Source organism: Pezoporus flaviventris, unplaced genomic scaffold, assembly GCF_033815535.1.
Source record: "Pezoporus flaviventris isolate CSIRO_AGI_PZ_B2104156 unplaced genomic scaffold, CSIRO_AGI_Pfla_v1 ptg000008l, whole genome shotgun sequence".
Classification (NCBI taxonomy): Eukaryota; Metazoa; Chordata; class Aves; order Psittaciformes; family Psittacidae; genus Pezoporus; species Pezoporus flaviventris.
Genome location: NW_026892556.1, coordinates 2,496,887 through 2,516,831, shown reverse-complemented (window position 1 = coordinate 2,516,831; position 19,945 = coordinate 2,496,887). Strand labels below are relative to the sequence as shown.

The window sequence follows — 19,945 nt, the reverse complement described above, 5'->3', positions numbered from 1 at the left end:
GATTTTCTGATCAACAAAGGGATTCCAGACCAGGATAAAGGAAAAATACAGTTTTGTAGCAAAAGTGAAAAGATCAGTACTTTCCAAAGCATATTATGGTATCAGCGTGAAGTAACACGCGTGGCAAAGACATTAAGGCAGTAGATTCAGTACAGCCAAGACACAGCAAGGTTTGGAAGTTCCCTGTTAGCAGTAAAAGACACAGTGGAGTAACTAGAGAGACTTACGTGGCAGTTACCACGTAAAACGCTCATTTTCCTGCTGGGCTGCTGAAGACATCCTGTACAGGAGAGCACTGCATGGTTTAGACTTCCAGGCACTGCAAGGATTAAGTAGTAGTTAAGCAGAGAGTTCTTCGGCAAACAGCAACCCTGCAATTACACTTCATTAGCTGCACTTGATTTAATGACTAGGGGATGAAAAGGCCTTCCAACCACAGAGATGTTCGCAGGGAACACCACGGCACTCCAGCTGGCAACGGGGCCAGTGGCAACCCCTTCCAAACCTCATCCACTGGCAACTCATCACTCTCTTCCTAGAAGCCAAACAACATGCAGCTCTGCAAACTTTCTGCTTTAAAACATCTAATCTACATCTAATCTAATGTGGTCTACAGCATCACCCAGGTTGTCCCCAAATCTCAGATCACTCCAGAGCCTCAAGTTCAGTTCCCTCTGGTAGTTAAGAATTCACTCACTGGAGATTCAGAGCTCAAACTCACCACCAGCCCTTCTCACTCTGGTGCCAGAACCAGCCATGCTCCCTACAAGGTGGCTCTTCCATGGGATGAGGTGGAACAACACAGAGCAACACCTCTGCTTCTGAACAGCCTTTCTCCCAACTCCTGGACACACTTTTGCCCCATCACAAGCTTCTCACAAGCTACATCTCTTGAAGGCCCTGGACAGCAACATTGCCTGGTCCACTCCTGGGGAGCCGTGGTCTTTTGCCAGCCACAGCCCATCACTGGTTGCTCAAGCAAGATGTTGGGATTTTTGTTGGCCATTTCTAAGCTGCCACTTCTGGGTGGGGTACACACAAAATTATTCATCGTGACTTTTCTTACGCTTGCTAAGGTGAATACAAGACATACCAGCTATGATAATATGGGATGGAGAGCAGTTCGCATCCGTACAGCTCAAACTGGCTGTTTTCTAGGCTACTTCTAGAACTCTTGACACTTATTTTCTGGCTGTGACACTTCACCCTGTTCCTTTTCATTGAATTCCCTCTGAAAACAGCACAGGTTCAAACGGGTCACAACTTCCTCAGTAACAGACACTGAAATCTCAGAAAAGCCAAGGAAAGATAGGAAAAAAACGCATCTAAGAGGTGACTGCAGGAGACATTGACACATAGAGCTTTTGGTTTTGCTCTGCTCTACAAGTAGTGACAATAAAAATGGTGCACTTTTATTCAACAAACCTTGTTTCCTCCTTAGTCACTAACCACAGCAAAGTCTGTATTTCATTAGCAGAAGCAACAATATTCAAGCCTAAGTGCAGAAATCTAACACATCATCAAAGGTAGGAAGCTAGTTCTGGTTCCACAACCAAGGGAAGCATACCCCCGTTTTTCTGGCTGCAGCAACTGCAAGGTTGCTGTGCTCTTCCCCATTTTGTGTAGTGCTCCTTTTTAGACATTAATGAAGATCATTTATCTTGGTAGATTCACTTACGTGCTCCATTCTGGGCCTCCCAGTACGTCTCAAAACATGCTGCAGCTATCTAGTGTTTCAGTAAGGAGAATGTTGCCTTTCACTTAAGCCCAAATTAATTATCTGAATTAAAGATGCTTAAAACAAAATTATTGGCCATTAGCAAAACATTGCGTAAGTACAACCACGTACACAGCAAGTATTCTTCTGATGTTAACCACATCAGAGATGAAATAAAAGCAACGAGGAATTAGAAAGGCATTGAGAACAGTCCAAGCCAAACCGTATCCAGCTTTATTAAAGGTACTTTTCATAAACAATCATGGTAATTTAGGCAGGACATGGGCTACAATCTGCAACATTTTACAACAACTGTCAAATTCCCCTCCCTCCATGGACTACCAGAACGTAAAAGTTGCTATAAAACCGAAGAATCTTCATTTCATACTTGGTAGAGAGAAAAGTTTAGAGTGAGGGTGGACACTTTCACATTTAGCATGTTGTTTAACAACTCTTCACAAACCTACCCTGACTTTGAGAGGAAAACAAAACTTAAAATGCAGGTTTCTTAATCTGAAGATCCACAATATAAAAGAGGAAGCGCAGCTCCTGGCAGAGCTGTTGTACCCCCGAACCGGACACCCTGACAACACACTGGATGGCAAGTCCCAAAATTCCTGTTTTGCCATTGTTTCGGAGTGATGGATCTGGGTAAGCAACGTGGACACCAAAGGGAACATAAAGGGATCTACAAACTGCCGTTTGGAAGTGAGCAATGGGCATCTTGGGAGCTTTGATGTTCAGTCGGATGCACTTCACAGAGCTCAACACGTGTGCAGCATGAAGGGATCTCTTCCTCCTCTATTCAGGAAGAGCTCTTCTTCCAAAAAACTGGGAGACGGGGATAACTTTTCTTATTAAAATTTAGGTTCTGAGAAATAGACTAAGTGACATTTGTCCCCACTGCCCCACCCCCCCCCCCCAACACAACAACAAAGCGGTCTGTGTGCTAACAACATAGCTTAAAAAAAAGTAAAACAAAATTCTGCATTGTTATAAAACTTGATAAAAAATAGTATTTCAAACTGTACAGTCACCAGAAGTACACAGTTATCAAAAATTCACACATTTTACTTGGCTTCACCAGCACCTTCGGCTTTCTGTGCCTGGAAGAGAAAGGGAACCAGTCAATACACACCGTGCACTCACACCAACAGCTGGTGATCTGCTCTTCTTAAGAGCAATCCTCTGGACAGAGGGAATCATATCTGTCACCACTCTTTTAACAACGTGAAATCTAACATTCCAGGTACCCTAAAGGCAACGTGGAGTTGCTTTATTACAGCAGTTCAGAGCAAGGCAGAACAGTCATTTTCACGTGGCAGCTTCAACTGGCAAACAGGCAACTTTAACTCTTTAAGCTCCAAGCAACACCCCCACCTGTAGATGTGGTGTTAATGTCAGAAGCAACAGGTCCAAATGATCAAGTGATAATTTGTTAGCGCAAGCCAAGACCTGCCTGTGTGAGACAGCTGATGTGAGACACGCTGCCAGATCTGCTGTTATACCTGGTCTGTTTTGGCATCTCCATTTTCTGCAGGGTTGTTTCCCTCCTTGCCAGCATCACCCTTCCCCTTCTTTCCCTTGGGCAACTTCTCGCTCTTCTGTAAATGGAAGATGAGGTACGCTGTTACTGACAGAGTCCAAGAACTACCATGGTAAAACCCAACCCTGGGTGTTAGCATGACAAGAGAACACAACACACGACTGTGTGTGTTTAAGAGACTGACAACAACTCCAAAGAGTCTTCCCTTTGGTGTTTTTAAAGCCAATTTTGTAAAATTCCAAGGTTTTCAGTGTTTCCAGAAGTGGCGATGCAGCTCAATTCCATCCCCACATATACTATTGTTTTGCTAGTTATGATTGGACTAATCTAACCCTCACAACGCATTTATGTCTCAACAATCACTGCCACAACAACTTACCTTTGGAGCTGCCTTTTTAGGTTTAGGCTCTGGCTTGGGAGGAGCGGGCTTCTGTAAGTGAGAAACACCCCTTAGATTAGTCAAGTTATTTTAAGAAACACCCACAACCTGGCTTTAAAACAAACACTCAACCCCAACAGTTTAGCAATAGGAAAGCAAATCAAAACACTTGAACTTGAAGCACTTACTTGGGTTATCCATTATTCTCCTGCTCCCACAGCACCACACAATGGGGCAATTTGTTAAGCCAGTAACTTTCTTTCAACTGAACAATGCGTCTCTCCAGAATACCGCACACAGATGCAGTACCTAACACTGAGCTTAAACCTGCTCAATGTCGGGGCACCTCTGCTCGACACGAGAATACTCACAGCAGATAACCTCGCTGATCTCCGTTGTGGCTGTTTGAAAAGGAAAATGACTGCATTTAATGTGGTGGAATATGAGCTTACACAGGAACTTTCATTTCAAAGTAGTAAAAACCCAGGTATAAGCTTCTAGTTCCTTTTTTGCCCCCCTGTTCTCAAGGAACAGGGAGACTGTTCCAGTTGAACCCCTGCTAATAGCTGACAGTAATAAAGTAGATCTTTTCATGGTCACGGCTAAAAGAGAGGTCTAAAAGAGAGTTAATCCTTTGAAGAACCAGACTCCATCAAGCCCAAGCCTCCCCCCCTTGCTCCCCACTTCTTTATCTCGACAAAGTTCAACTTCTCTCCAATGTAAACACTCCATGATCCAACTTTCCTCGAATATTGGAACTTCTTACCTCATCCTTAACTTTGGCCTTATCGCCCTTGGTCTCTCCTTCAGCCTAGGACGTGAACAGAAGCACCGGACAGTTCGGGGGATGCACTCTCAGTCCCCAGCCCCGCACCGGCCGCCATTTTTAACCCTCCCCATCCCAAAAGGGAAACGTTGTTCCCCCCCCCCCCCCCGGAAGGTGCCAGGCTCCGGGATCCGGGGAGGGGCTGGAGGCCGCCCCTGCGATCCCCGGGCCGGGCGGAGGCCCCTTCGCGACCCACCCCACGTCGGGGCGGGGAAGCGGCGCTGCCCCTGCAGGGAGGCCCCGCTCCCGCCCACAGCTGCCCCCGCGGGGCGGCGGTTTTGGCGGCAAAGCAGCGCGGCCGCTTCCCGCCCTTTCCCTCCCTCCCCCCCTCACTCCGACCTCCCGCCAAAACCAACCGGATCGGACCGGCGCCGCTCCGCGCGCCCCCCTCCCCCCGCGCCCGTTAAGTCCGCCCCCCCAAGGCGCGGCCGGTAACGGTGTCCTCGCCGCCCCGCCCCCACCGCCGAGCCCGTTGCGGCCTCACACCCGTTACCGCCTCACACCCGTTACCGCCCCGAACGGGCGGGGGGGGGGGAACGGCAAAGGAGGAGTCCCGCCCCCCCCACACCGCACAGGCGCTAGCGGCGAAGGATTGGGGGGGGGGCACCGGGACTGTAGGCCCCTACGGCGGAGAGGGGCCCGGGGCGCCACGTACCTTTCTCTTCGGCATGGCTCCGTGCGGGCGTGTTTGTGTGTGTGTGTGTGAGGGAGAGCGGAGCGCGGCGTGAAGGGGGCGGAGGGAGAAGGCGGAGGAAGGGCGGAGAGGTGGGGAAGGGAAAGGGAAAGGGGGGGAGCCGGGCGCGCTCGGTGCGGAGGGGGGGGGGGGGGGAAGGGAAGTGAGGGCAGCGGCGGGGGGAAGAAGGGGGAAGGAGCGGGCGGTGCGGCGGGGCGCGGCGCGGCGCTGCTCCCGGCGGGGGCTCCGCTGGTGCCGGACCGACCCCGCGGATGGCGGAGCGGCTGTTTATAAAGTTTTATATAGAGCCGGACGCGGCCCAACCGGTTCCAGCCGGATCCCCACCGCCCCGCGCGCCCATTGGACAGCCAGGGTCACGTGGGCTGGGGCCAGGCGGGGATGGGAGAAGATGATGGAGGGAGCGGAGGGGGGGGGGGGGCGGACACGCGCGCGCCCCCTCCCCGCTTCCCGCGGGCGGGAAAACGCTGAGGGTGAAGGAGGAGGAAGGGGGGGGGGGGGCAGGCAAAAATAAGGAGGAAAAGGCAAAAAGAAGCAATGGGGGAGGGCGGCGGGACGGTGCCTGGGGGGGGGGGGGAAGGGGGTGACCCCCCCACAACGCACACACACACACACACACACACACACACACACACACACACACGCCGCTGTCTCCGCGGGGAGCTGCGAACCGTGCGCGGCGGGGGGAGCGGAGCGGAGCGGAGCTGTTCGTTCAGCACCGCCGCGGTGCTGTGCGGCCCGGCCCGGGCCCCCACCGAGCTCTGCAGGGCCCGTAGCGCTTCTCCTGCGAAATAAAGGGAGATGGGGATGGGTTCTGGTGAGCAGGAGCGAGGGAGAGGCGGCGGCGGGGCTGCAATGGGCAGAAGGAGTCGAAATGCGGGGAAACGGCATTAAAACACTTCGAACAGGGGCCTGTGCTCACGGTCACTTGTAGAGCCGGGCTCCTTCCCAAAGGGGCCGTGTCCCGCACTGGCACATGGGCACAGCCATTTGCTGCAAATCCGGATACAAGATGCACGCTTCAGAGTGCCCAAACTTCTCATCTCTTAATGGAGAAATCCAGCCCGAGGACCTCTCTCCCCTCCCTGCTACCTCCCAGGCTTTATCAGCCCCCAAAGGCTGTGCTGACTTTTCACATCTTCACCATACAGATGTGAATTAGGGGAGTTAAATTCTCCCTGAAGAAAGTCTATGGCTCTATTGCATAGAACCAGAGTGGTTTGGGTTGAAGAGACCTCAAAGCTCATCCAGTTCCAACCTCTGCCACGGGCAGGGACCCCTTCCACTAGAGCAGCTTGCTCCAAGCCCCTGTGTCCAACCCGGCCTTGAGCACTGCCAGGGATGGGGCAGCCACAGCTTCTCTGGGCACCCTGTGCCAGCGCCTCAGCACCCTCCCAGGGAAGAGCTTCTGCCTAAGAGCTCATCTCAGTCTCCCCTCTGGCAGGTTAAAGCCATTCCCCTTGGCCTATCCCTACAGGCCCTTGGCCAAAGCCCCTCTCCAGGTCTCCCATCAGCTCCCTGTTGGTATTTCCACAACTGCCACCAAGGTTCACTGGAAAGATGCGTCCCTGAAAGTCAGGGTTTGCCTGCGTAACTCACAGCCAACCCCAACTGGAAGGCATGACATTTTACTGGATTAACCAATGCAGGTCGGATAAACCATCAGGTAACTCAAGCCTTTTTCCACTGTCTGAAGGGCATTTTTCTCCTCCCCTATTACAGCAAAGGCTATTTTATAAAAGGGACTCTTTCCCTACAAGCTTTCTGTAAACCAGGTCCTTCAATTCCCACCCTTGCAACAGTAGTGCTACAGTGTGGAAAACCACCGCTGCAGCTTTGGTCACCTACAGCATCGTAACACAACCAAACCCCTTTTTAAGGTAATACATCCTCAGGTAGAAAACAGCTCTGGCCAAGCAGACTGCAGAGTGCTCCATCTCATGCAGAGCAAACTATTTCCACAAACAGCTTCCTGGAAGGTGAAGACAGAGAAAAGGAAAACAACAGCAAAGGAAGTTTCCAACCGACAGCTCCCATCATCTCACCATGCTTTTAGCCAAGCTACCGTTTGCTACTTACGCAAGAGGAGGTACGTGCATGGAGCTTCACTCAGGCAAGCCTTGGGGCAGCAGCAAATTGCTCACACCAGACTGTAAAGAGAACACAGCCTTCAAATTGTCTCCAGTCTAACAGGAATTCGATGAAGAGTCTGTCACAGGTTAAACAATATCATAATAGACCCAGAGACCGACTTCATCACACCTTAGGATAAGAAGCTCTACGTACTTTTAGATGTTCAGCTTGGGGTTTAAGTAAGTTTGGTACAAATAGGCTTTATTCACAATTTGACAATAGTTATCCTCTTCACAAAGTGCTGGGTTTGCAGCACGGACAAGTCTTTTGACTCTGCGTTTTCCTAGTTTTCACCTGGAGGCAAAAAGGAACACTTGAAATCCAGCACTGGCTGGTAGTGCTGCACCTGGATGTGCGTCAGAAACACCAATGAAGACATTTTCTGGTATTTTGACCATGGGGACGGAAACCAGGAGAAATCAGAGGTGGATACAGGCTTGGAAATAAGCTAACCCATGTCCCTGCCAATGGAACTCTGAGAACAAACCACACTCCACAGCTGCTCTGGCCACTCCCACTTCAATCAGTTAAATAATCCTTCAAAACCATATTGGCTGGGGGCAGAGGCTGGTTTTGGTACTGTATTCTGAGCCATGAAGTTAATTCCCAGTCATTCTTCCTTGCCTGCTGTCGTGGTTTAAACCCAGTCAGGCAACTTGCCTTAGCAAAGGCAACCTTTGCTAAGCACCGATAGTCAGCTTCATCATCAGCATCTTTGGCATTTGGGTTCTCCCAACACACAGTGCTCAGAAGGGATCGCGAGACTTTGGAGTATCTTTTTTCCCTTACAGCAAGGCTGACACCACCTCACTTTAGCTCTCTGGGAGACAAGAGCAGATCTAAACCAGCAGAGTAAGGTGGGGAAAAGCCAAGATGCTCTCATGAAGTAGGCAGTGGGGAATATCTCTGCCACTGCTTGGCACGGGGCTCCCTTCCACACCAGGAATTACCCTCTCCCTGCAGGAAGCAAGGCTCCCTTTATTGAACAGCAGAGGAAATCTCCACAGAGATTCACTATGGAAAGAATTCAAGTCTGGACTGATTTAGCAGGACTGAATTGGTTTGCTTGGGCCAATTCATGAGGAGTCAAACACAACCAGAGGCTCATTTCGGGTAACTTCTTGTCACCAAAACCCCCAGACCTGTAAAGTATCAAGCAGCAGAGATACAGTGGGGTGTGCTTATTCTCCATCACCAGGGGCAGGGAGGTGAGTCCGGACGGCACTACCTTCCTCGGCAGCATTCACAGAACTAGAAGGGTTCACAGTACTCTCTGTCCCTGCCCTTGGTCAGGGCCAGCAGGGACAAGTCTTACAGCAGCAGCCCTGTGTCCTCACAGCGAGTGAATTCCTCAGGGCAGCAACTGTTCCCTCTAACACATATTAAAATGGTCTTCCCATGAAGAACCCAGCACCTGTGTCATGCGGACACCGAACACAATCTCTCAAAGAAGTCCGCTCTCTTGTGCTCCAGTGCCTGCAGGAAGCTCTGGATTCTCTCCTCCCTCATGGCAGTGCATGTCTGCAACAGTGTCCACCGGCGCCGAGAGTCTCCGTGGGATGCAACCCCCTCCTGCTGCAGCTTCTTTGCCACATAAGCCTGATCCCTTTCCATCTGCTGTCGCCTCCTTTCCTCCATGTAGGAGTCTCTGGCCTTCTAGAGTGAAAAGCAGTAGAGTGTTAGCACTTTAGCAGGCCTTTTAGCTCATCTGTGGTCAAGCAGCATAGGTTATGGAAGAAACAGCCTCTGCTTGGGCCATGAGGCTTCAGATTAAATGAAGGGTGGCCCTGCATCTGCCTCCTCCTGCTTGACTGGTTATAAAGAGATATAGAGATATGCTTCTGGACCTTCTCCCCAGGAGCCAAGTCTGCTCACAGCATCAGCTCCTAGGCAAAATAGTTAAAGGTCACAGATTGTGGAGAAACCCTCAGATGCTGGAGAGGAACAGCATACAGGAGGACTTTTAAACCACAGACGTACACACAATCTATCCTCACCAGTGTCACTGTAGAATCTTTGATCCTATTCACATGGCATCTGAAAGGGGTTACAGGATTCAGAACACTTACTTATGGGGGCAATTCTTTGAGCAGATGATCAGATATTGAGCTAAATCAGCTGCAGCATAAAGCATGAGTGGGCTCAGCATTATTAGTGATCTAATAATGCCCTGGCTCCAGACACAGCAGGATGGGCAGGAGAAAGGTAGAGGCAGTAGCTACCCTTGCCTACCCTTCAAGGATTGGAATATTTTTGCAGAGCATCACTTTGGGATTTCTTCTTATTGCACATTTCATAACCTGCAACCTCCAACAGCAAACACACATCTGCAGCCTCCAGTTTTAGAAAAACAAGACTAGAACTGGTCACTGCGACACAACCTGACACACACACACACACACTCGCTGGGGAGTGCTGGCCTTTCAAACAAGCAAGAAAGAATTATTCTAATGAGAGCCTGACTCACTCTTCACCACACTTTCCCTATGCCTCAGTCTATGCTCTGGCACTGTAAATTAGCATTTGTTGTGCTGGGAACAAGAGTGGAAATATCCCTAGCTACAGAAAGCTCACTGAATTGATAGCACTCCACTGCTGCAGCTCTGTTGAGTAGAAATGCAGAGATCGTCAGCCTGTTCCACCCCTGAACAGAGTGAACCTCTGCCTGTTCACCAGGAAAGGCTTGGCGTGACCCCTTCCACAGGGCAGCTTTGCCAACCAACATCTGCACCCTCTTCCTGGGTCCACCACACACCAAAATCGAGTTACAGCTAATCCTGGGGCTAAGTGGGGACAAACAACCAGCTAGAAGACTCCCTTGAGCAGCAGGCTAAGTGGGAAATGAAGACAGCCATTAAAGGTGATGCTGTGAGTTGCTGGAAGGGAGATAGTTTTTGCCAACACCTCCAAATCAAGGTGGTTGGGGCTTTTTTTTATGTACCTTGTTAAACCTTCCATGCAGCTGCTGTAACTGTCTCTAGTGTCCTGAACACAGCAGCACTCTCCCAAAGCAGACATAGCTACTGCTATATACTGTGGTTTCTCAGCAAATCAACCCCTGAGCCCCAGGTCCTAAATCTGATCAGTTCCTTCGAGTCAGATATCCTCCCTTCTGCACAACTGGACTGCATCCCCTGAGAAAAGGGCAGCCTTATATACTGCAAAGTGGATCTCACAGCAAGAAAACTGACCAAAGAACAAAGCTGAACAATAAGAAACCTTGATAATAGCATAGCGTGAACACACATAGCCACAAATAAGAACGAAGAAAAGACGAGACAAGCTGAGAACAGACACAGCATTTGTCACCCACCAGAAATGAGCACTAGGAGCAAAGGCAGAACAGTGACCTTACTGTTCAACACTGTTCAAGACAGAGGCCAAGCTGATGTCAACGACAAACACTACTGCCTTTTTTGCTTTTCTCTTCATGCAGAAGGTGAATTGTCATTAGTTGTACTAATACAATGAGTTGCTGGTAGGAAAAGGGCAGAAAAAGGAATTACAGAGGTTAAGGACGTGGAGAATTTGAACGTTTCCAGACTGACTGAACCTGATTAAACTCACCCATAACCATGGCTGTCTATAATCTTTGACAGCTCTCAGAGGTGAGCAAGGTCCCTGAAGGCAGAAAAGGGCAATATAATGCCTGTCTTTAAAAGGAGAGGACCCAAATAATTAAGGAACAGACATACTCAGCAGCCAGATACAGCAGAGGTAAGAGTCACCGCACTGAATTCCTCCTCCGGCCAGTCACTGCTGTCTCTGTGCTACAAGCTGGTGCCCCTCACCTTTCTCCATCAAGAGCTCCAGCTCCCAAATTTGTTTTGCTTAAAAATAACCAGATTACTAAATCACTACTAACTTGGCCAGATTTATCAGCACCAGGTCAGGAAGAACTCACAACAAAAGAGTGAAGAGGAGAGGAACAATGACAGCAAGCAATAGGAACAAACTCAAGTAGGCCCATCTGGACCCACCAGAAAGTGGACACTTGCCCACAGTCTCACAATGCACGCAGCCTCACTTCAGGTCCCAGAAAGGAAACTCTAAACCTACTTGTAACAAGCCTGAAAGCAACAGAGGTGGAGGAAGAGCATGCAGATTCTCCCTGCTCATTCCACAGTGTACTCAGCAGTCTTTGCATAAACCACTGATGAAGTGGTTTGAGTTGAACTGGCTGATTTTATGCTGTAGCAAATCAGGAGTGCTTCCTTATTCTGTCCTGTCAGCTGAGGAGTGGAGACAGATGCTTCCAGCTGGTGGAATGAGCAATGAGTAATAGAGACAGTGGTGACTTCAGATATTTTAGGTATTCCTCAAAAGAGAGGAGTCTGGCCACACGCTAAGATACAACAGACCACACAGGTACAGGAGAAGCCACACATCCAACATTACCTGCAACTGAAACAAGATTACCCACACTGAATGAACAGTCCCTCTGTTCCCACCTGGCACACTCTCACCTGATCTTCAGCACGTTGCTGTGCAGGGAACATGTTGTGCTGAGCTTTCTATCCCTTCTCCAGCTCCCTTACCTGTAAAGCACTGTAGTTCATCTGGAACCGAAGGATAGCCTCACACAAGTTCCAAAAGGAATATTCTGGCCACAAGACTGACTGAAACACCAGGCATGAATGGGATGTCTGCAGAAAACAAGATCACCAATAATTTAGTCATTTAGCAAGGGAAAAGTCATCAAAATGCATCTCTAATGGTCAAATTATGCCAGATCTCCCACAAAGATTTTACCTAAGCTGTGTTACCAGATTCTACTTAAAATGAAATAAATATTGGCCAGGAGAGTTTGAAATTACACAATGTAGTCTTTCCAATTAGTTTTTAAATGCTGGGACACCAGTCATCCATTTCTGCAAAGATACCAGCAGAATTCTTTGTAATGCTATGGTGGCCTTCACAGAGGTATTTTTTTATAAGCTTAAGCATCACAGACTTACAACATAACTAAAATAGCAACACTGGACTACCAAAAGCTGAGTGAAAGGAATAACAGATGAACTGAGGATCAGGACATGACATGACATTTAATCAAACGACATCCTGTGTTGCTCCTTACTGCCCACTCATAGCATTTAAACTGCTTAATGAACCCACGAGGTGCACTGAATTGATTCTAATGCTGCATGATTCAAGTTTCCAAATTAAAAGCCTGCTTTTGCCATCAAGGTCCTCAAAGTTTCAGGTAAAAGTGTTCCTATGACCATTACCACAATATCTAACACTTAATGGACTCTCTACAACTCTTAAAATTGTGATGCTACAGAAACTTAGTGTCAATTCTATACAATCACCACCATAAGGACATTTTCCTTGACATCAGAGAATCATCCTGAAAGCATGATTTCCTCCTAGTTTGGGGCCATCAGGACACACACAATTGATAGTGAAGGGAAATTTGCACTACTGCTCTGGTGTGTGAGCTGGCAGAGCAGGAGCACAATCACACGTTCTCCTTTGCTGCTCATGCTGTAATCCATAACACGGGCAAGAGTACAGGTCCTCCAAAAACACAGGGAGGAGAGGGGGTGCCTTGGAAGGCAACCACAACTCAGGCCAGACAGCTTCTGTGAACCTGCCAATTAAATTACTTGGAATAAGAACATTTGATGTGGTTGCTTAAAGGCAGTGGGGTTTTGGCTGTGTACATGTAAAACAAAATGTTAGCCTTAAGTAAAGCAGCTCAACTCAAATGTTCTCCTGCAAAATCTGGGTTACAAAGAATAAGGCCTAGCACAGAAGAGAGAAATGGAAGTAGCTTTCGATACTGTAACTGCAAATACATGAGCTTTAGATGCATTCTGAACTTACTAGGTCTGAGCTTGCCAGCCTTGTCATGCTTGATTTGACTATGCCAGCCTTAGAACACATCTTCTGGGGTCTTGTTTCAGTATGAAAGCCTAACAAACTTCTGAAGCTGTGACAAGTCAAGCACGTACCTTACGTCTATGTTACAGGGTTACACCTCCAGCTGGCATGTCACAAACACGTCTCCCAGGGATGTAGAAATCTTCCTCATCCCAGGAAACATGTCGCCAGGTTAAATTAAAGCCAGGAATTTACTAACAAATGAGGAATTACCTAAATGTGAGGCACAAAGGATGAGCAATTCATGATTTCCTTAGCTGCTGTCAGCTAGACTAATCTGTGAGTTCCCATTGTTTTCGGGATGATACAGTGTCAGACTCAGGCTGCAAGGTATTTTAGGCAATCACAGAACTGCAAGAAACAGGTTCCTCAGAGATGCCCCAGCACTTAGCCCATCCAAGAAGTTACCTAACCCCTGGCAGAGAGAGTTTAAGAGCCCACATGTCAGCTCATGCCTGAAGTCAGCAGAACACTCTGATATAAAGATGGAATATGTCAAGAAGAAAACAAAGACTTTACCTGCCAGAGTAGGAAATCACTCAGTCGAACCTCTCCAGAGGTTCGAATCAGGAGGTCTGGGTCAGGGGAGTTGTTGGTGTACAGACACTTATCAAGCAATGATTCAGACACGTCACTAAGAGAGACAGAGGCATCTTACTGAGATCACTTTCCTGACCCAACAGAGGTGGCACTGCTAAATCAGAATTACCGAGGGGTTTGGTTTCTTTCTAAACACAGAACTGCAGATTAAAACTGGGTGGTGGAGCTGTACCACAGCCTGTCATCAACTTGCTTCTGTTGGATACTGCTGTCTGTTCCACAGGCTAGTTCAAATGTTCTTTCAGCCCCTAAAGCATCCCCTGTGTGCTCTTGGGATGGAACCAGACTATGAGGACTTCCATCTGGAGCAGACAGCACACTAACTACTCCATATCCTCCAGGGTGGAGGAACAGTTTAGTATTCTTGATTCATCTGTTGTTTGACCTCATAGCTAAGACTGCCAGCCAAGCAGCCAATTGTTGTGGCATAAAATCTGCCTTCATATTTAAACTAGCTTAAGACACAGACCTAATTTCTCTTCTGTCTTATTGTATATCTATCACCATGGTAACTGCCATAATAAAAAACAAACATTGCATCGTAGCTTTAAGTCATTTGTTCCAGTCATACTGGTTTAATGAGATCTATTTAAAAGCCACTTGGCTTTTGAGGGGTTAGTAACAAAGCGTAGGTGGGAAGAGAGGCAGTTTTCACCTATGAAGCCTCTCAGAGAAAGACAAGAGTTACCTGGGTTCCAGCAGTCCTTGTTCCACCCCCCATGCCATCTCCCTGACAGCATTGCTGATTTCATGTCTCGATGTGTATGCAAAACAAACATTTAGAAAGCATCTGAAAAGAGAAAGATGTGAAAGACTAACCTAAGGAAGGCCCAGCAGATGACAGAGGGAATATCTACATCAGTTACATGTGCTTGTAGGACAAAGCACATAAAAAGGCACAGCATGTCTGCCAAGTCTCAGCCTTCAGGTAGAAGATGTATCAGCTACTTCAAGCTGTGTGTTACTCACTTGTTGTAGTTCCTTGTTGCCAGCACAGCTTGGGCAATCAGCTCCTGAATATCCAAGGGCAGAAGGGGCAGGTCCCCGAGGACACGGATGCACACACCATGTTTCTTCAGGTTCTCCCTACGCCCAACAAGAAGAGTGAGGACTACAGAAAACAGATCAGTCTCTACTGCACAAGTGCCAGATCTGCCTTGTTCAACCAGATGAAGACAGGAAGCAGCAGGCACAGCTCAGAATTAGAAAAAGGCAAAATGACCAAATGTTTTTCAGGTGTGGAAAACTGCCTTAGATTTGATCATCCCAAACTGTTCATGAAGGGAAACTGATCATTCCCCATGCAAGTTCCTGAGGTACAAATGTAATCAAAGGACTAGAAAATGATCACAGATTAGGCATTCCTACCTGAAGTTATGAAAATCCACATGGAAATCTTACAATACAACCACAGACTCTTGGTACCTATATCTAATTAAAAATTAAGATGACTAATGGTCACCCACAGAGTGGCACAGCTACTTTCTGGTGCAAGGAAAGATTAATGTATCAATGAGGGTGGTGGAGTGAACATCAGAGGAGACAGGGAGTCATCCATGCCTGCTATAGCAGTATTCTGAGCAGACAGGACATCCCATGGGATCTTATGGCTTCCTGCTGCTGTCTGTCTTCTGCTGCAAACTCCCTGATGAAGGGCTGCATTGGGTAGAAAGTAGGGAAATGGGCTCTTTGAATCACAGAGTACTGCAGTGCTCAGGTAGCCCTGATCTTCCCAGCTCCTACCAGCACACCCAAGCTATCCTCTCCCTCCTTCCAGCTGTGCTCCTTTGCTGCCTTTCAAATTTACCTTGACCAGATAAGGACCCCTTCTGTGCACGAGTCAGGCATGGGGAAACCAACACATCCACCGAGTTACTGGGCAACACAGCACTGTAACACTCCTCCCTGCTCACCCAGACCTCTACTAGTTTCATCTACTCACAATACATTAACTAGCTCTCCAACTCCAACAAGTGATTTAACACACTGTGTGCCCATATGCAGAAGTCTCAGGTTACCACAGCTCAAGTTACTGAGCTGAACTCTGATCTGCCAAGAATATTGCGACAGAGTTTAAGACAAGGCTTTGAGACTTCTGGAAACAAGGCACAGAGCATCTTGTGCTAAGCAAGAATTCCTAATTGTGCTGTGCTTATTCGAAAGCTGCATTGTCCCAGCTGCTTGCCTGGGACTGTTGCAGTGAGCCACAGGATACAGACACAAACCCAGTGTGCATGGGGACTGTGCCCACTCGGGAGGTGTACATCCCATCCGGGTGGGCAGAGTCCCTCAACCCAAAACTCTGGCTGGAGAAAAAGGCTTCCTTCATTTAATCCATTTTCACAACTAGTAACATCCCTGTAAACAACTCCTAATCATGTTCTGCTTTAGTTCCACAATGTGGGATACAGACATGAGAAGATTCTTACTGTTCTTCCAGTAGGCGGCTAAATTTCTGCCTTGCCAAATCCATTAGTCCATCCACCTCCTCCTTGGAGCGTTTAAAGTTCTCAATACTAAAGGCATAAACAGTGACCTCCCGAATGCCAAGGTTTAAACACCACCGCAGTGTCTGCAAGAAGACAAAACAGAGTGAAAAACAGAAGCCGGATGAGCAGACTCAGACAATCAGGTCAGCAAGACCCAGCTTCTCCACTGCTATAACCTTCCTGTTATTTTCCACTATGCTAAGACTGGATTATAAGAAACAATCATAGAAAGCTGCAAATAAAACCTACTTGATGAGAATTTCAGATTCATTTTAAAGAACAGGGAGAAAACAGCAATTCTACGGATGAGAATCCATAACAGATATGGGACTAATCCAGCCAGGGGAAAGCACCTCTTGCAGATAACACTATGAATTATTTAAAACCATACCTTTCAAAATCGTTTCAAAGAAATTCAACTTGTTTCACAGAATTAAAGCCTCAAGATCTGCAAGGTGGATATTTTAATTGAGTGCAAAACAGAGGGGAAAAAAATAGCTGATGAGAATGACTCTGCAAGACAGCAGACAGACAGGAGGTGAAGCTGGGAACCCTGATGACTAACATCAGCTCCAAGCACAGGCCTGACTCCAGTGAGGAAAAGGAACACAACACACCAGGAAACATGGCTCAAGCTTTCAACACACAACTCAAAGGCAGCAAATGTCCTCCCACCTGAGCCAGCTTATCGAAGCCTTGCGAGTGCCCCTGCTGCCTCTCCACGTGGCACTTGCGGGCGTAACGACGGTTGCCATCCATGATGAAGGCCACATGCTTGGGCATTGGACCTGCCTGGAAAATGAGGAGAAACCCAACAGAGCACACAGCCCAGCTGGCATCTTGCACTGCAGAGTTTAGTGCCACCATTCCTGGCAGCACTGCCTGTTTGTAGGACTGCAATGTTATCTCCTAGATTCAAGTCTGGAGGTGGAAGGAGCACAATGCTTATGACCCCTTTGCTAACCCCAGTTTAGGCTCTCTAAAAAGCATGTCAGTATTGACATCTGCCTAAACTGAACAGCAGCTTGGCCCTCCCCATTTCTTTCATGTAACAGAGAGCTGCCGTAAGCAGCAGTGCCACAGCTACCTCTCTGCAGCCATGGGGAGGGTGCACACAGGGTTATGCTGCTGCTATTGCAAGTATTTGTTATTTCAGAGCACAAGGGCATTCTCACAGACACTTCAGAGAGAACAAAGGAAGTCATAAGACCTTCTCCCAGTTGAGTATTCTTTTCCATCAGGTCTGCACAGACCCTTTTCACAAGGACATCGTCACCAGTCTCAAGACTCTGCTGAGCAGAAGAATCTTCCTGGAACCGGTGAGTTGTTATTCTAATCAAGAGAAACTCAGTTTCATTTCTTAAGACTCACAATCCAACCATATTGCTTCTCTCCCTTCTCCTTCCATGCCCTGCCTTCGTCAGCAAGGGCACACACCATGGAAGCCTGGGAGTGTAAGCTCATTATTGGCAAGCACTGCCTACAGCATTGCTCATTTGCAAGGCTAAGCTTAAGTAATCTTCTGTCCTTGACTGCTAAGGGATGTACATCCAGTGCCAGCACCAACACACACCCTTTCTAGAATAGAGCAGCCACAAAGGCAGTTCCACTCTGCACCCTGAGGAACCTCCCAGTCCCTTACCACAGGTAACCAAATTAATTCCTTACCTTAATGATGTTGGCACAAAATCTCTCTATGATGGTCAGCTCGCCCTCTCTGATCCATGACATGTTTTATCAAGAGCTCCTTTTCTTTTTCAATGGGAGGATGAAAATAAAAGGGTTAGAAGAATCTGAGCCCAAAACTACAAATGATCACCTTAGAAAAATAAGCTTTGACTAGCTGCTTTGGAGCCCTTTCTATCATCTGTGCAAGTACTTTGATAAGCAGAACATGGGGGAGCTCAGAAATGAGCACTGGAATTTTCCAGTGTGTGTCAGCAAAGTGGATTCCTTGGATTCTTTTTTCTTTGGTAACAAGAAGAAAACCCACATACCGCATCTTCCAGCCACGGTGCTGGTGGGTTGGGACACACACACAGTTTGGGCAACCACCAGGAACGTCACAGGGTGGCAGCAGCACAAACTGACCTTCAATGCTTTTGTGTCGGGAGCTGCTGGAAATCCTTCAAATGATGCAACCCTCTACACCACCAACTGCCCTGCACTTGTGTCACGACTGATATTGCTTTTCCTTCACAGGGGCAATTTCAGCTCCAGAGCTGTAAAAACACTGGGGGTTTTACCACATTATCCGCACATCAAATACCAAGATCTGGTTTGAGTTATCAAATCTGCTGAGCTTCCACATTAACCTTCAACTCCCTCAGCTAGGAACACTCAGAATGTGGGCAAAGCAGCTTTGAACAGAGAGCTGTGGGGGCAACAGTCCAGATCCAGCCTCTCATCTAGGGACCAGAATAGATCCAAATTACACTGATTACATTAGTTTTCATGGGGCCTCCTCCCTCAGGAAGAGATGTTTAGCCACAGACGCAGCCACAAAACATTAAGGCAAAGAACTGCTGAACCTCGGCCTCTGTTACTAAAGCTCTTAACGCTCCCCTTGACCAGCTCGGTCTGAAAACACATCCTCTTCCACCGCTGTCGAAGCAACCCACCCTTCACACAGTCACCTTAAAGAACAACCTTCACACAGGCGCCCCGTGCCTGCACACCGACACAGAGCACCGGGGGGGGGGGGGGGGGGCAGGACCCCCTCCTGCCCAGCCCGTGGGCGCAGGACCTTCATCCCGCAATCCCTACCCACAGCACGGGGTGAACAGCGGCGGAGGTAGCGGGGAGGGGGGGGGGGGGAAAGGCCGCGCGGAGCGGGGTGAACAGGGGCGGCGGGCAGCGGGGCGGCCTTCAGGCCTCCCCCGGCTCCCGGAGGGGAGGGAAAGGGTGGCCGGCGGGCGACAGCCGGTGGAAGGAGACAGCTCCCACCGCAGAGCAGAGCACAGCCCCAAAGGGCCGCCCAGCTCCAGCTCCCCCGGCCCCGGCCCCGGCCCCGCCACCGCCCGTTACCTCTCCCGGCGGCGCCGCCTCAGCCTTCCCCAGAGGGTGACGTGCCCTTCCGCCTACGTCACCCTCCCGCGCCCAGGGCTGGAGGCGTGCGCAGGCGCGCGTGCCGCAGGGCGGGAGGGAGGGGCTGGCGCGCAGGCGCGGTGGTGCCGTGAGGTGGCTGAGGGGAGCGGGAGGCGATGGAGGGGTGAAAGGGAGCGGGCTTTGAGGCAGGATCGGGGCTGGGGGGGCTGAGGGCGGACAGGGTTGGGGCGTGCCAGGGCAATGGGGGTGTTGGCAGGTCACTGCAAGCTGCGGGTGGGACTGGGGTGCTTATAGGGCCCGTGCGGCAAGGCCGTAGTGGTTATGGGGGCTGGTTGGGGTATCCCCCTTCCCTCTGCACAGGCAGCCCCAGTTTGGGTCTGGGCTCCTCAACCGCAGAGGAGGAAGAAGGCAAGAACACAGAACATCACCAGCAGCCACTGCCCATGGTCTTTATTATTATTATTATTATTATTCCAGAAAAGGAAATAAAAACAACACATTTTACATAGTTGGTACAAAAACAAATTCAAATAAACCGAGGGGTTAAAACCTGCAGCAGCAGGAACTGGGGATCCCGCTGCAGGGACTCCACTGGGAAACCTCTTTGGGAAATGCCCACCCCTGTTGCTC

The 19,945-nt window shown here is 48.9% G+C and overlaps 3 protein-coding genes across 10 annotated transcripts in view; all 3 read right to left on the bottom strand.

Moving 5' to 3' along the window:
- Window positions 1-19,945, bottom strand: part of RPS6KA1 (ribosomal protein S6 kinase A1) — a 328,808-nt gene that overhangs the window by 51,102 nt on the left and 257,761 nt on the right. The window lies entirely within an intron of this gene.
- On the bottom strand, window positions 1,924-5,261 carry HMGN2 (high mobility group nucleosomal binding domain 2). The gene is made up of 6 exons (XM_061449857.1): window positions 5,124-5,261; window positions 4,409-4,453; window positions 4,014-4,043; window positions 3,643-3,693; window positions 3,226-3,321; window positions 1,924-2,823 (listed from the first exon to the last, which is right to left on the bottom strand). The coding sequence occupies exons 1-6, from the start codon at window positions 5,136-5,138 to the stop codon at window positions 2,788-2,790; spliced, it is 273 nt and encodes a 90-aa protein (XP_061305841.1). The 5' UTR covers window positions 5,139-5,261; the 3' UTR covers window positions 1,924-2,787.
- Window positions 6,975-19,366, bottom strand: DHDDS (dehydrodolichyl diphosphate synthase subunit). 8 transcript variants are annotated; one of them, XR_009742795.1, is made up of 11 exons: window positions 19,295-19,365; window positions 17,936-18,019; window positions 16,943-17,059; window positions 16,208-16,350; window positions 14,748-14,864; window positions 14,467-14,568; window positions 13,698-13,812; window positions 11,831-11,938; window positions 8,707-8,948; window positions 7,239-7,421; window positions 6,975-7,131 (listed from the first exon to the last, which is right to left on the bottom strand). XR_009742795.1 is itself a non-coding variant. In XM_061449881.1 (10 exons), exons 2-9 carry the CDS (start codon window positions 17,996-17,998, stop codon window positions 7,265-7,267), a joined length of 810 nt encoding a protein of 269 aa, XP_061305865.1. In that variant the 5' UTR covers window positions 17,999-18,019; window positions 19,295-19,366; the 3' UTR covers window positions 6,975-7,131; window positions 7,239-7,264. The 8 variants fall into 8 exon arrangements, 6 of the variants coding, with proteins under 6 accessions (XP_061305865.1, XP_061305860.1, XP_061305862.1 ...); XR_009742796.1 differs by having other exon boundaries at window positions 7,239-7,309; XM_061449881.1 differs by lacking the exon at window positions 8,707-8,948 and having other exon boundaries at window positions 7,239-7,309; window positions 19,295-19,366.